Raw genomic sequence first — 17,193 nt, 5'->3', positions numbered from 1 at the left:
CCTGCTGTTCTTGTTTTGGGTATTTTAACAACATATTCTTAAATAAACTTAATGAGATTTTAGCTGACATAGTGTAGCATGATCAGGGCTGCTCAGGGGTTCTAGACAGTAGAACAAGCCAGTGGGTTAGCGGGTGGTCCGGCAGGACGGTGGACTACTGGCTTGTTCATTTTTTTGTTGTCTTGTTTGTTTTTGTTTTTGTCTGTTTCCTCCCTACGTGCCTTGGTTGAGGCGGGGATCTTCCCTCGTAGAATCCTCTTTCTAGAGGGCGTAGTTGTGTGGGATTGGCGTGCACTGTGTGATAATTTTTTTGGAGTGAGCCTTATATGTGTGTGATTTTAAGATTTGGAGTGTCTTACCTTGGGGTGTGTGGGCGTGTAAAAAGGATACCTCCTTTCCTATGAAATTTCCAGACGGGGTGTGTCCCTGTTTCGATTAAAGTGACGAGGGTGGAAAAGCGTTTGTCAATAAATGTGATTGTCTAACCATAGGTTGGAGTGAGTGTTTTATTTATTCATAGGCACCCTGGGGGGGGCTACAATGAGAATGTGAAAACCATAACCACTACCATTGTGTCCCCCATAGAGAAAATACTTTAATCCGTTTTCCACAATTTGTCGTTCTGACGTCATGTTTGACGTGTGTTTATTTTTATCAAATGGAAAGTAAAAGGGGTAAACAAGGGAAACTGCAGAAAAATGTGTATATGAAAGTACATTCAATGCAATAGATGAATGATTTTATGCTGTTGGGGATATTTTTCAGAAAATATTTAGAAATTAACATAATGGAGTCATTCTTGGGTTTTGTGGAGTCACCCCTCAGTAGGATGAGATTCCTGCTCCTGATACTCATAATGACTCGTGCACACAGAAACCATTTGAAACGTTATGAACACAAGTTGAAGCTGCTGAGACTGCATCTGCTGAAGATTGCAATGGAGAAACATGCAGCTGCACAATATATGATTAGACTTGGATTAAATGTCTAAATATAGAGGAACATTTCTGTGGCATGTGCACATTGTGTGTGTGCGTGTGTGTGTGCGTGTGTGTGTGCGCGCGCGCCGCTCTCCTTTGTGGATGTTAATGGTCAGTGCTCAACTTTGTATACATGCATCATAGTTTTACAAGTTAAGTAACTAGACTAGATTGATTAGACTGACTAAATGGCAATTATTTTCAATTCAGTGGTGAATATGCTAACATTAATTTTGAGAAGCAAGTTAGCAGGCTAGCTACAGTTAATATCTCTAAGCAACCAAACAAATTTTAGTTATCAATTACAAATGAAAAATAAGATTGAATCTTAAGTCACTGACATCTTACATGTAACTAACACAACCCATTTCTACTAGGAAGCTAGTTACTTGCTTCACCCAACAAAATGTTCATGAAATCACACAGCATGGCTAGCTACATTGCTACAGGTGGCAGTTGGGGTTGTGACACCAATATAATTAGAACTGCCCTTTTTCACTGCCAAATGCTTTCTCAATACTGTCTGAGGTTTGGGAAACCATGTGTCTTGTCCGGGGCAGTCAACCATGAACATCAACCATGCCTCTTCCGCTCCTTTGGAAAGGGATGAATAGGGCCAAAATTCCCTTCACATCCTGGAATTCTATATTTCTGTATATAGTAAGCCATTTAATTGTTGTTGCTCCATTGTTATTCATTTGTTTTTCACAAAACCTGAAGGATTGTTAAAGTTTTGGCTGTGTAGGTCCATGATAATATTGCATAGCCTAGAACTCTGGATGGTATATGGAATTTTGGGGACATAAATATTAATCATTCAAGACTGTTAGCTATGTCTAAGGTTTTAAAACCCTGTGTTGCTTATGTGTGATTTACTTTTGAAGGTGGCAACAGATTTTTAGATTCAGTTGTACTCTCCTTATTCAGCAGAAGTGGTTTCAGTTTTCCACATTTAAGAGGATGATTAATTTAGCATGCAGTTTTCATAACTGGTGAGCGCACACTATCCTTACATGCTAACTGGTGAGTGCACACTATCCTTACTACTTTTAGCACTTACCCCCTCACCCCCCCACAATCAGCCTTCCTCCTCAGTCAGAACAGGAAAAAAACAACCATGCCAAAGACAAGTACCAAACCTCTCCAACAAGTGGCAATGGAGAGATCTGCAGCATTGCAGAGATTTGTGTCACAGCATTTCTTGGTGTACGAGAGGTACGGTCCTGCTGTGTGTTCATCAGACAGCTCACATTGAGACGGAGCTGCACAGCTCTTGTCCTGGAGAACTACACCTATAGAGAGAGAAGACAGAAATGAGAAGAGACAGCAGAGAGAAGACAGAAAAGACAATGTGAGAAAGATAGACAGGGAAGAGGGACACAAGTACAATGACAGGAGAGGCAAGAAACATTTAAGAATGTTTCTAGTTTATTTGCCATGTGCACTGAAATTCAGCACCAGTTGTACGGTGAAATGCTTGTGAGGCTCCGGTACTCTACAGCTGTGCGCTATGAAACACCAGATATGAATATACGAATGCAATGTGGGGAACCCCAGATGGTGTGACCACAGACGGAAGGCCAATGAGCAGGAAGGAGATACGAGAAAGGAGAGACAGGCATAGAACTTGTAAGCATGAGGTATGTTGAAAAAGAGTTCAGATCCCAACTACTCAAAACCAAGAGCCATGTAGCAGTAAAACAACTGTAAACATTTCCCTCTGTTACTCTCTCAGCATCCCTGGTTCAGGAGGATGAGAGCTTGTGTAATGTGATGAATGTTCAACTTATATAGCGCCTTTCTAGATACTAGATAAGGTGGGTATGTTCTCTCACTTATGCTCCCTCCTTCTCCCTGGTCTGGAAAGATTGCTGTTCAAGTAATGTTGTACTTCATCCTTTACACCCTCATCCTGCCTGACCAAGAGGATGACTCTTTGTCTGTTCCAAAACATTAACTGATGCACACATTAAAATGATTGTTTGTTTTTTTTTAGGTGATCTGATGTGTGGTCAGACAAGCTAGTGTCTGTAAAAGACTCTGTAACAGGAACACATGAAGCAGGCTCTGGGTATAATAGGTGGGGCTCTGATCCATTTGCAGGTTATATTTAATGGTAATAACCAGATGGGCAGAGCAAGATTGTGATTTCACCAACAATCAAAAGGTAAAAAATCCAGATATCCACAAACCACAGCAAAGGTATCCAAGGGCAACAGCAAGGTCAGCAAAAGGTCGAGAGAGATCATACACAAAGGCCTCACAGCATATGTCACTCTTCCTGAAACGGAGTGATTCGAAACACTGTGTCAGAGCTTGTATCGAAACACCAGGGTCACGTGACCAATGATGTTCGAAGCTTCAAACGTCATCACTGTTTTGCTTTGCGCTTCAATGCTTCAAAATGTTTCAAAGCTTTTCATTGGTTCACTGCGTTTCAATGCATTCTGAGCCAATGACAGCTTGACAGGTTTGAGAGATTTGAGTGGTTTGGTGCCACACCAGCTGTATAAGATGCATCATTACACATCACCATTAACCCACACTTATCCCTTAATATAATTTGCATTTATTTGATGGGTTAATCTGGAATGTGTTAGAGTATGGGGGAGAGCATCTGCATAAAAATAATCTTTATTTGTATAGCACCTTTCATACATGCATGCAACTCAAAGTGCTTTACAGAATAAATAAAAAAGAAACATTAAGCAAAGATAAGAAGACAAAGAAAATATTAAAATAAATTAAAGACAAAAAGGAAACAAAAACAATAAAATAATGTAATAAAGTGACAAATTGTAAAATAATAGACAACATAATGTAATAAAGTAAATAAGATGTAACAGTTAGAATTTCTTAACTAAAAGCAGATCTAAACAGGAAGATTTTGAGACTCTTCTTGAAGCTATGCAGGGATGAAATGCCTCTGAGCTCTTCAGGAAGAGAGTTCCAGAGCTTTGGGCCATAGTGGCTAAAGCACCCTCACCAATCTTTAATCAGCTTTTAGGAATCACCAGTAGATTACTGTTTTGAAGACCTGAGAGACCTGACTGGAACATATCTAAACATCATTTCACTGAGGTAAAGAGGAGCAGGACCATGAAGACATTTAAAAACCATCACTAGAACCTTAAAATCTATTCTAAAGCTGACAGGTAACCAGTGCAGTGAGTGGAGTGCAGGTGTAATATGATCTCTCTTTCTCCTGCAGGTCAGAACCCTTGCAGCAGCATAGTGAACTCGCTGTAGGTGAGAACTAGAGCTATTTGGAAGAGCATATAGAACAGCGTTACAATAATCTAGCCTTGATGTGATAAATGCATCGACAAGTTTTTCACTGTCAGCAGGAGAGAACATATCTCGGACCTTTAGCGATGATCGACGGTGAAAATAAGCTGTCTTACATGTAGTCATGATGTGTGATTTGAAGCTGAGCTCATTATCAAAGGTGACGCCCAGGTTCAATAACACATTAAAACATTGTGTGGCATTCAGATTCATTTGATTTAAATAAGTCTGGATTAATTCCTTTGTGAATCACTACCAAGAACAAGAACCTCTGTCTTCTCTTTATTTAATTGCAGAAAATTGTCAGACATCCATGTCTGTATATCATCTATGCAGTCAAACAGTGAGGAGTGATTTTAGGGCTTTAGGTTCTAGAGAAATGTAAAGTTGAGTGTCATCTGCATATTGATGATAACTAATACCATGTTTGTTAATGATATGTGGTAACAGAAGCATATATAGGTTGAACAGTAACAGCCCAAGAATTGATCCTTGGGGGACGCCACAAGTTATTACAATTTATAATTTATTGTGATGACATTATAATCATTATTTGGTATGAATGAACAAAACACTTGAATGACCACTCAGACTTTTCTGAACTTTTGCTGTCATAGGATTGAAACTGTGCCATTGCTTCAGTGATAATTTTTAGAGGTTATAATGGCTTCAGTTGTCCACCAGATGTCACTGTTACTGAAGCCTCGAAGCTTCGAGTCTTTTTCGGCACAATTGTTAGGAAAGCCTCGGTACTTCATTTTTTTACCTTTATTTAACGAGCCAAATCATTAAGAACAACTTATTTGCAATGGCAGCCTGACTTCATGAAGCTTCACTTGCTCATCACTACACAAAGCTCAGAAAAATCAAGATTCGGTATGTACGCACTAAAGAATGGCAATACCTTGCAACGTGACTCTGAACAAGGAAGGGTATACGTAGTAATTAGTTGCTGAGTGGGACCAGCTGTGTGAGAAACCATGGTAACCCTAGAATTTTAGTGAGAAGGACCTCTGGTGGCCAGGGAGTGAACTGCACACATTGACTGTTGTTCTAGAGAGCATATCAGCTGCACATGTTTGCATTTTCCCCACACATGACCAACTAAGATTTTCAGGGCTGGGAAACACTGCTTACAGAGAGGGGACAAACTGAATAACAGTCAGATAAGGGCTTAGACTGACGACACAGACAACAGGGAACTGATGGAACTAGCTGAGTTTTGTGGATACACTTGACATTTTTGAAAGCATCAGGTATAACATCTGTCAGCCTAGCTGAACCACTGAACTGGAATGAAATGTTGCAGTTGGTTACTATATTTTAGTGATAGCTGTCATAATGTTAAGACAGTTTAGCTGTACAACAATAACAATTGTGGCAATAACAACTTTAAGAATTATTATAGAATTACCTATTTTTATATATATTCTTATTATAATAGAATTACCTATTTTTCTCTCTCTTATACATACACACACACAAACCCACTCTCTCTCACCACAGCCAGTGTCCACACCTCCTCACCACCACAGCCACAGGGCCCACGCCTCCTCACACCACAGCCAGTGTCTACACCTCCTCACACCACAGCCAGTGTCCACGCCCCCTCACACCACAGCCAGTGTCTACACCTCCTCACACCACAGCCAGTGTCTACACCTCCTCACACCACAGCCAGTGTCCACACCTCCTCAACCACAGCCAGTGTGGACATCTCTATTTGGTATCTGGTTGTCCACAATCACAGATGCACGTTTATAGAACACTGTGTCTCAATCCCTGCACTGCACTATGTGTGTGTGTGTGTGACAGAGAATGTGTGTATGTGTGTGTATGTTCTCACCTCTCAACACTGTGGCAGTGATGTAGAGACATCGCTGTCCTGGTGAACAGTCTTGAGGAAGCATTACACAGTCAAGTGGGGACATGGCCGGGAACTCACACTTATAACATGTCAGAGACATCACTGAAAGAGAGGAGAGACACAGTCCTTAAATAAAAGCATTTCATGGGAAAAGTCATCGATGAACACATCTTGTTTCTTTAGCCACTGTTTAAAGAGTCTCCATTCCAGCAGTCATGAGGTTTGTGGAGTTGGGTCAAACAAGCCTTGCTCCCAGCAACCACGAGTTCCACATAACATCTAAATCAGGTAGAACAGAATATACAACAGTCATGAGTTTACAACAGTCATGAGTTCCAAATGATATCTAAATTATGTGACCTAGACATCAACTGGAGTCAAAAGAGAAAGGGCAACACTGTCCCATGTTATTTGTCATGTAAAACAAATCATATATTATATTCTGTTAATGTAGTGCAAATACATTCCCTCATCAGTGGAAGTGTAACTGGACAGCTTATTTAAATGATAATAATTGCAATTTATCAAGAAGCTTACTATAAAATATCCGATGTAAATATGAGCCAAACTTGATATTATGATGTTATGACAAACAAGAGGTGATAGAAATGCACACTAAACTGGTTAGTGAAATTTCCAGAGAGACATGTCTGAAAAAAATTGATTTATGGGTGCACAGTTTGTCCTATTCATTTGCAACATAACAAAGGACCATTGTAAAGGAGCAGTCTCCTCCCCTCAAGACTTAGACTGGTCTGTGTCCATATGACTTTGCAAATGGTAAACTCAAATGACCAATAGGCAGACATCTGATTTTTTTACTCAAACTATTGTATATCTGTGAGTTGTCTTTAAAATAAAAACTTGTATTTTTCCTCAGAAAATTGAGACTCTTGGTCTCAATTTGTTTGCATGTAGCTATCTCTATACCTCAAAAATATCTAGGATTAATCTAGGATTATTTGAGTCACCTCTGAGCAAAAATTAACCTCTAATAACAACTTCATGTACAATTCACAAGCACTCTTCACTCAATACACATTCTTATCCATAGTAACCACTACATTAAGCTTTCAGTAGATGAGACAGTAATGAATATAAACTAAAGCACTGTATTCGTTTACATTTAGTTCTTGGCTGGTCTTCTCTGGAGCCGAGAAAACACAGCCCTGGATATGTGTATGTCAGGCAAGGCAATGCTGGCTGAAGATATCTGCTTTGCCCAGTTCCCCAATCGTCCTACCTGCTAAAGGCAGAGAGCAGAGCAGGAGGGAGTGCAGTCCTCTGGACATGACCATGATGAGAGTTCAGCTCTGCTTTCCCCACAGATTTCATTTGCAGCTCAGTTTTAATTTGTTTCTAGTATTTCTTTTTCCTGAAAATTGTTCAAATTTATATCACTCTCCAAGTTGACGGTCTTCTGCTGCTAACTCACTGTCTTAACACTCTTAGAACACTCTGCTGCTCCAAAGCTGATTCGAAGATGTGTGGGAAGATGTAAATGAATGTAGAGCTTTCATGCTGCTTAGACTGGGACGTCTCCTCCATTCACTATTGTTAGTTAGCATTTGGATCTAATGCGTCTAATCTAATCTATTTAAACTGGGGACGTTACAGGAGTACATGTATTAATAGAATATCAGGGAAATATTGATATTACATGGTTGCAGTGGGGAACCGTCAGGGCCCTCTACGCCCTCTCAGAGGGCCTAAAAATATTCTTAAAACATAAATATATATAATACAATTTATACAATTTTATTTTATCTACTTACAGTTTGACAATCGACATCTAAACAATTACAAAAATATAAGCAAATAAATTATTCAACCGTGTCTGTTCAATCTGTGTTGGAAGGTGAAGGGTTAAGTGGAAGCCTGTGAGCCTGTGTCTCCCTCTATCAGCACTGTGATGCCTCCGCAGAATATTGGCGATTGGTGGTCCCGCTGTTCATTTACAGAGGGCCTGGCAGTTTAAATTCAGTGCAATATCAGTTTCAAATGACAGCAAAATTAACCAATCATATCTTCGCTCTTAGTGGGTGGGCTTAACTGTATGATAATTTCCACCCGCTGTGGCGACGCTAGCTGTCATTAGCGTATCACTGCTAGCTAGTTTCGATTCATTCCTTTGATGATCTCGTGCGCGTTGTTTACATATTCCGCTTCCGAGGAACACGAAGCTTTGAACCTTATTTTGTTTGGAACCTTGTTTTGCTTAAGAAGTTATCTAGTACAGATTTTATTGTACCGTTGTCTCAATTTTTTTCTTTATTGCCGATAATTAGGAGAGGAAACAACAAGGGGGGCAGGTTTAATGGTCATGGTTTGCTACTGCATGGTTGCCAACTTTTCAAGATCACTTGGAGTGAGATTTGAACCTGGAGGGGGTGGCGAACGTAAATTGTTGACGGTGGGTGACCGTAAAATGGACACAAATAAAGTATTATATCGCGATCGATCATTCACCAGTGGTTGGCACCAGAGCGAACTAGTAACTCATTGAATCATAGATATGGATCAGAGGTAAATAAACTAGATTTTTTTTCGGCACGAGAAATCGCATGTGTGGCGTGGGAGCGTGTGAAGACAGTCAATTGCATGTGTCTCACGCTCAATGCATGAGAGTTGGCAACCCTGTATTACCTAGGCAATTATAACTAGATCAACAACAGAATGAATGCGTGGCAACTATAACAACCGAAGCTGTTTCAAAAGGTTTATTAGTGTAACGCAGAGTCGAGCAACGAGTGTCTACGCGCCTGTTTTGCCAATTTTAAATTACGATAAGTACAAAGTATTGGCATTGATATAACTTCGTTATAACGAACAGTTCACTTGAGCATTTAAATGTAACAGAAAATTAAAAAGTTGAAATACCATCAACTTTTGAAACCCTGTCCAATCTAGATCGAGGATATCTTCTCTACTCATCCAAAATGGAGGAAAAGCAAGTCGAAAATATTCATTCCTTTTGGCATGGGCGCTACCAAGTAAACAATTGACAACAAAAGTAGCCTACAGCAAAACAATAAGATAATCCTTTTGTTGTAATATACTATTTGGAACTAGGTTATCAACCTAGGCGGATTGATGTGCACTGGTTGAGCAGCACGGTGGCTGCGGTATGTCGGTATCAGTCCGCATTGATGTCAGTAATAAACAAGTTGTTCAGTTATCTCTCGGTATATTATTATTAATATAACAAATAACACTTCATGGTGGCAGCGGTGACGGATTACACGCGATAACGCCATAAAATTCCCGCTCTGTGCCGGCTAATTTTCAAGCGAAATTGTCCGAGGATAAAACAAGTTATTCGCCAGAACGGTGAGTGAAGCTAAACGTCTGAGGGGAATTATCAACGTATAGCGCACGTGAGCTGGATACCGGCAGCAACGGAAACTGCACGTGAAGACGATAACGAATAAAACAACAGATTAATAAGCGGTTAACTAATTGATAAAAAGTACGTAAAGACCAAATGGCATCACATTTACCAATGATGAACTGGTCTGACCTGGACTTGAGTGAAGCTATCTCACTATTTAAACAGAAAATGAATCTTTATCTAGATGATGAAGAAATAGTGGATGAAGCTAAACAGGCTAGGAAAATTTGCAGAGGCATTGGAGACGAAGGGTTAAAAAGGCTAAATGCCAGTGGACTCAGTGAAGATGATAAGAAAAAGCCAGATGTACTGTGGAATTTCTTTGAAGGTCAGTTAAAGCTGAATGTGAACTTCAGGATACACAGACTCCACCTCATGCAACTCAGACAGAAACACGAAGAAAGTATTGATGATTTTGTGACCAGAGCTAGAACCTTAGCACTGAAGTGCCAATTCAGTGATGGAGAACTGAATGAACGTCTGATAGAGCTCATCATTGCTAGTACACCACATGATGCGCTGAGAAATGACTTGTATAGCAAACCTCAAGGCTACTCCTTGACTGAGGTGTTAGCAGAAGGGAGGAAATATGAAGCTTTATCGGCAGGTAATGAACAGCTAAATCAGCTTGGGCTATGCAGTTCAGAAAAAGTTCATGCAATACACAGAGGACGGGCATGCCAGAGATGTAACACAAGTCATGAGCCACGACAATGCCCAGCATACAATGACGAGTGCTCTGTGTGTGGTAAGAAAGGACACTGGGCAAGGTGCTGCAGGAAAAACAGACAGCTAAAGCAAGGCCAAAAACCATGGAAAAGAAGTAAATCTCGTCCAACACAAAATAAATATTACAAACAGACAAATAAAAGAGAGCCAAGGTCAAAGCACGAACACAGGATGGATGTGGTTGACAATCAAGAGCTAGAGGAAGTATACCAGCAACAGTTTCATTCTATCACAATCAGTGACAAGTGCATGTACAGCATCAGCAGAAAACCACCTAGAGAAGAGGCTTACACAACACTAAATGTAAGACCACCTGATGTACCAGGCCATGGACACACACTTCTTCAAAAAATTGACACAGGAGCATCCGGAAATACACTTCCCCTGCGCACATTCAGACAGATGTATGGAAGTGATACAAGTGCACACAAAAGACTAAAGAAAAGCAACTCCAAATTATCTGCGTACAGTGGTCATGAGATTCCATGCTTTGGAACCATCAGCATTCCGTGCCAGTATAAGGAGTCCAAATGGACAAGTGTCAAGTTCTATGTTGTGGATGTACCAGGACCAGCTGTGGTTGGACTACCCACAAGTGAACTACTAAATCTTGTGACAGTGCATGTGGACACAGTTAAAGGAAAACTGAATGACAGTAAGGAAAACAAACAAGCACAACAACTGAAAATAACAACATGCAACAATCTCAAAAGAGCATATCCAAATCAGTTTGACAAAATAGACAACTTCGAGGGAACTGCAAAACTATTCCTGAAGGCTGACGCTGAACCATTCATAGACCCACCATGGAAATGTAGCATTCACATAAAAGACAAGCTCAAAGATGAACTCAACAAACTTGTGGAGCAAGATGTTCTGAGGAAAGTAGAACACCATACTGATTGGTGCTCCAGCCTGGCATATAGTACAAAGAAGGATGGATCCTTACGGATATGTCTAGATCCACAAAAACTGAATGCCAGCCTCAAAAGATGCCCACACAAGATACCTACAGTTGAGGAACTGAACCCCAAATTTGCAAATGCAACGATTTTCAGCAAACTCGACGCAAAGGCAGGATACTGGTCTATACATCTTGATGAAGAATCACAAATACTAACAACATTCCGCACTCCATTTGGTAGGTACTGCTGGAAACGTCTGCCATTTGGACTGAGCGTATCTCAAGATATTTTTCAGGCCAAGATGGACCAGATCCTAGAGGGGCTTGATGGTGTGGTCAGTATAGCTGATGACATAGTCATATATGGAAGAAACGAAGAACATGACAGAAACCTGATCAAGCTACCTGATCAAGAAACCTGATCAAGCTCCATTAGGCGGATTGATGTGCACTGGTTGAGCAGCACAGTGGCTGCGGTATGTCTGTATCAGTCCGCATTGATGTCAGTAATAAACAAGTTGTTCAGTTATCTCTCGGTATATCATTATTAATATAACAAATAACACTTCACCTTTATTAGTCCCACAGTGAGGAAATTCACAATTTATACTGAAGGGAAAGCATTAAAAAGACGGCCGATAAGCCTCTCAAAAACTACATTGATATCAGGGTTGCCAACTCTCACACATTTAGCGTGAGACACACGCATTTGACCGTCTTCACACGCTCTCATGCCACACTTCCAATTTATCACGCAGAAAAAAAATCTAGTTTATTTACCTCTGATCCATATCTATGATTCAATGAGTTACTAGTTCGCTCTGGCGTCAACCACTGGCGATCGATCGTGATATAATACTTAATTTGTGTCCATTTTACTCTGCCCCGGTAACAATTTACGTTAAATACCAAAAAAACAGATACATATAAATAAAAGAAATGAAAGGAATAGAAGGAATACAATTATACACGCACTCGCAAATAAATAATTTCAAAGAAAAGAGAAAAAAACAAATACCAATAAATAAAACCCAATAGGTAAATAAAATTAGCCTCTCCTGCCTTTACTCTGGCACAATGATGCACCCATCAATATATTTGAGAATGGGTAACCAGGTTTCTTAAAATTTCTGCAGAGAACCTAACCTATAAGAGCGCAGCTTTTCTAATCTAATGTTGCTCAAGATCTCCTGGAGCCAATGGTTGTGAGTAGGAGGAAAGGAAAGCTTCCAATTTAAGAGAATGGCACGTCTGGAGAGCAGAGTGCCGAAGCATTGAAATAAATAGCATTGAAAGCTTTGGTTTCATCAGTTTATTCCAGTATAGTGTAAATGAACCCGGTGTTTATCAGCTCTCTCTTCCACCATTCTATGGTGCTGCTCTGCTACATAATCCTACACTGCACTGGGAGAGGGAAACGGTAGAGAGGCACCTTCCTTAGCTGCTAATGTGCGTTAAATTACCAAAACTTACTCACTGTATATGACATTTTGATAGAATTTGTTATTTTGTGACATTTTGTGGATAACATCATCAGTTTGCTGTAGGAGTAACGTTACTCCATAAACGTTAGTGTTTGCTAGCATGTATGTGTTGGTGTGCCAGCTAGCTGCATTTAGTGAAGCTCATCACTCGTTTTTTTGGTAGCCGTGAGTACCAAGTACGGTAGACCAGTGTTGCCAACTTAGCGACTTTGTCGCTATATTTAGCGACTTTTCAGACCCAGGATTCCCCAACCCAGAAAGGAGGAATTTAATTGTTTTTATTTCTAAAGCTTTTTGTGTTTTTATACAGCTCCACATTTAATATTGTAGCTTGTATTTAAATGTTCAAATGTTCTAAAAAGTGTTAAAATATTCAAAGCAATAGGCCTACAATAAATTGAATTTTGCGGGACAACAATGTCGTCTTCATTTTACAGTATATAATCCTTTTTACAATCCTTTTTTAATTCATTTACTATATTAAAATGAATACAGTAATTTTAAGCTGTAAAGCACTTACAGTAGTTTAATAATTACTGTAATAGAAAATACAGTAATTTTACTGTGATAAAAATTACAGTAAGAACTGTAAGTACTGTGATTAAATGTACAGTATGCATACTGTGAAATTGATTACAGCAACTTACCAGCTAATTGCTGCCAGTAAGTTACTGTAAATTTCACAGTAATCTTTTTACAGTGTAGCTATTCACTCAAGGAGAACATTTAACTCACATCAATATTCAACATCTAGACAGCACTCTTTTTCAAGGGGAACTTAAACATGTCATAGCGTTTCACTACTCACAGTTCACAGACAAATGACGCTAGTTCTTATTCAGTGGTCTCTGTGATGGAGCTGCCCTCCACCACAATGAACACAAGTATGGACATTGGTTGCATGATATTCTAAGTTGATAACCAAATGAAGACACATGATTTAATTAACTTTTTATTGAGTAATATTTATCAGCTTACCAAGGGAGAACCTGCACAGTAAATGCAAAAGTTATATAATGTCTGTAATGAAATGTGGGGATTTTATTTGAGTAATTAAACTAAAGAAAACACTTACCAGTGATTGTATGCAGAGGAAGGCAGCCATGTTGTCTTGAGAAACAGAATGGGTTCTGTAGGGAGCTTTTATTTGGTTGGGGTTTCCCGCCAAAAATCCAGGAAGTGACATCATATCACTCTGGGGTAGAACTATAAAAGGTCTGATGTGAATTGTTTGGGAGGTTAGGTTTTTCTTTGGTGGCAGAGCAGATAATGCTAAAAGTAGAAAGTATCTGGATGATTGAACTGACAATTGATTTGAGTCTTTTGTGAACTATCACATTTTGGGTTTTTTTGTATGTCTTAGTTTGTTCCTGTAAATCAAGGAAGTCAAAGTAAAATACACCGAGGGCCAAAAAACCAAATTTGCTACAAGCCGAGGGCCGGACTGGTTCAATGTTTATTAAAACATATTGAAATTATTTATAAATCAAAATAAATATTGATTGCACATAGCCTATTGAACCAAGACCTAACACAGTGTATATTATTTAATGCTTAAATGAATAAAGCAATATTTTCTTATGGATCTGTCAGTAATTTCAAGTGAAAACATTTTTCAACAAGCAAACAGATAAAAACAAACTTCCTTCAAAGAAAACATGTCAGATAATAAAGATTTGAAAAGTGCTGGAATTTAGGCTAAAGTACTTGAAAATGCTTGAAACTGTAATTACTTCGTTTCACAACAAATAGTTGTCTGAGTGAACAGTTCTCTTATATTATGTTAACAAATACGAGCCTCTTGTAATTCCAGAACGAAACATGAGAGAACGTGAAGACATTAAGATCGGGCGTTTTGAAAATAAACAAACAATAAATAATGTGAATTAAAAGCAAATTATTTCGAATGATTTCAAATATATGTATAAATATTTATCTTAATTAAATTTAACGTGCTGGTGCGTGCACAACCTCACGAATCGACGCCCTCGCGCACGGACAGAGCCACATCGATTACGTCATTTTCGCCACGCGGACCCTCGCCACTTGTGTGATGGTGTGAAACAGAAGAGCACAGGTCTAGATGAAGAAGTGTATATGGTGAGAAAAGGCATTTTATACCAGCGTAAAGGTGAACTTGAGCTCCTAGTTGTTCCAGCAGCCATGAGACTAACAATAATGAAACTGGGGCATTCTATACCTTGGGCAGGACATCTAAGTAAATATAAAACACTAGCTCGTATTGGTGCACATTTTACATGGTCAAATTTGTACACAGATGTGACCGAATACTGTAGGACATGTCAGGAGTGCCAATTAATATCAGGCAGATCAGTCCCTACAGCACGTTTACATCCACTTCTTATTATTGAAACTCCATTTGAGCGGATAGGAATGGACATAGTGGGCCCATTGGAAAGGAGTAAGTCAGGAAATAGGTATATTTTAGTCATATGTGACTATGCCACACGATACCCTGAAGCTTTTCCCCAACGGAATGTTAAGGCTAGGCAAATAGCTAATGTTCTTTTACATCTGTTCTCAAGGGTAGGTCTCCCTCGGGAGATCTTGACAGATCAGGGTGCAAATTTCCTGTCTAGATTATTGAGAGATGTCTATAAGCTACTAGGCATACATGGCATTAAGACGGAGGTCTTCACCCGCAAACAGATGGCTTGGTGGACGATTCAATAAGACTCTCAAAGCAATGCTCTGTAAATTCATTTCACAGACTGGCACTGACTGGGACCAGTGGCTTCCCTACCTTCTCTTTGCATATAGGGAGGTGCCACAAGCATCAACAGGATTTTCCCCCTTGGAGTTGCTGTATGGACGTCATATAAGGGGCCCATTAGACCTCTTGAAAGAACAGTGGGAGGAACCTAAGTCCACCAGAGAAAATGTGGTGGCATATGTGATAATGATGAGAGAGAAGCTGGAGGAGATGACAGCACTGACCCAGGAACATCTGCGGAAGGCACAGTGCAGCCAAAGAACCTGGTATTACCGGAAAGCACGAGAGTTCAAGCCAGGACAAGAGGTGTTACTGCTTCTACCTACTAGCGAAAGCAAGCTGCTGGCAAGATGGCATGGACCGTACAAAATCACTAAAAACTGTGTATGCCGGAACGAAGCAAAAAGTATCAGAAGTTTCACGTCAACCTTCTGAAAGAACATCACAGAGGGACTGAAACGGTTCAGCAACTCATGGTAAGGGCAGTGAGAGAAGAGCTGCCAGAACAGTATTTCCCCACACACCAGACAGGACAACCTGTGGATGTGTCTCACTTGTCAACAGAGCAACAAGAGCAGGTGGTGGATCTTCTAGACCCAGCACTCTTCACAGAGAAGCCTGGACATACCACGATGGTCCAACACAACATCCATCTCAAGGAGAACACGCCAGCACCAGATCAAGTACCTGGGATTTGTGTTGGGTGATGGGCCGATTTGACTACAAGTGGAGAAGGTGGAGGCAATACAGTCATTACCCACCACTAAGAGGAGAGTGCGGCCGTTCCTAGGGCTGGTGGGGTGGTATAGAAAGTTTATACCTCAATTCTCCACCAGAGCAGCAGCCCTTACCAACCTCACAAAGAAATTAACACCAGGGAGTGTGAAATGGACAGAGGAATGTGAACAGGCGTTCAGGGACCTGAAGGGGGCTCTATGGGAGAATGCAGTTTTGCAGAGTCAATAATATGCCTCAGGTATAGGACTGGGGGCAGTTTTGTTGCAAGGTGATGGTGAGGATCGACGACCAGTGGCTTTCATAATAATAATAATAATAATTCTTTATTTTTGTATAGCGCTTTTCAAGAACCCAAAGACGCTTACATTTACGAGTAGCAGAACAGACAGAGGGAAACAAAAAAGCACAGGCAACAGACAATGAGAATAAAGCTGAAAATGGGAAGAGGTCATGAAGTATGGTAACATATTGGAAGCTGATGATGGAGTAAAGTAAAGTAGACCAGTATATGTGGAGTCGACGGTAGTATAGGGGTTTAGAGTCAGGTATTGAAGGTAAGGGGAGTGTTATAGGCCAGTGCAAAGAGATATGTTTTTAAGTTTGTTTTGAAGGTGGAAAAAGAAGCAGAATGTTTAACTGAAGAAGGGAGGGAGGTCCAGAGTCGAGGTGCCATTCGAGAGAAAGCTCGGTGACCAAAACCTTGGAGGTGGAATGTAGGGGTTGTTAGTAGTCCAGCAGAGGAAGACCTGAGAGAGCGAGATGGTTCATAGGGAAGAAGAAGATCAGATACGACAGGGGCAGTCATGGCGTGGTGGTTAGGGAACTGGTCTTGTGACCGGAGGGTCATGGGTTCGATACCCAGACCTGAGGCCATGACTGAGGTGCCCCTGAGCACCCTTAATTGCTCACTTGTATAAAAATGAGATAAAAATGTAAGTCACTCTGGATAAGGGCGTCTGCCAAATGCCATAAATGTAAATGTAAATACGTATGAAGGTGCAAGATGGTTAAGGGCTTTGTAGGTCAGAAGAAGGAGTTTGAACTGAATACGGTATTTGACAGGGAATCAGTGGAGACT

The 17,193-nt window shown here is 40.2% G+C and overlaps 1 protein-coding gene across 1 annotated transcript; it reads right to left on the bottom strand.

Moving 5' to 3' along the window:
- Positions 1–492: 492 nt before the first annotated feature.
- lypc (ly6 domain containing, pigment cell) lies at positions 493–7,672 on the bottom strand. The gene is made up of 3 exons (XM_077006071.1): positions 7,379–7,672; positions 6,115–6,237; positions 493–2,272 (listed from the first exon to the last, which is right to left on the bottom strand). Exons 1-3 carry the CDS (start codon positions 7,431–7,433, stop codon positions 2,076–2,078), a joined length of 375 nt encoding a protein of 124 aa, XP_076862186.1. The 5' UTR covers positions 7,434–7,672; the 3' UTR covers positions 493–2,075.
- Between the last annotated feature and the right edge of the window lie 9,521 nt (positions 7,673–17,193).

Source organism: Brachyhypopomus gauderio, chromosome 5, assembly GCF_052324685.1.
Source record: "Brachyhypopomus gauderio isolate BG-103 chromosome 5, BGAUD_0.2, whole genome shotgun sequence".
NCBI lineage: Eukaryota > Metazoa > Chordata > Actinopteri > Gymnotiformes > Hypopomidae > Brachyhypopomus > Brachyhypopomus gauderio.
The sequence above is the reverse complement of the archived record's forward strand: the minus strand, read 5'-3'. Positions and strand labels throughout refer to the sequence as shown.

What these genes read in the sequence shown, in the direction of transcription:
- lypc (XM_077006071.1), bottom strand. Translation starts at nt 7,433, where the DNA reads ATGGTCATGTCCAGAGGACTGCACTCCCTCCTGCTCTGCTCTCTGCCT. An exon ending in CTGCTCTCTGCCTTTAGCAG is followed by an intron (nt 6,238 to 7,378) that starts GTAGGACGATTG and finishes CCTCTCTTTCAG; the next exon opens with TGATGTCTCTGACATGTTAT. An exon ending in CACTGCCACAGTGTTGAGAG is followed by an intron (nt 2,273 to 6,114) that starts GTGAGAACATAC and finishes CTCTCTCTATAG; the next exon opens with GTGTAGTTCTCCAGGACAAG.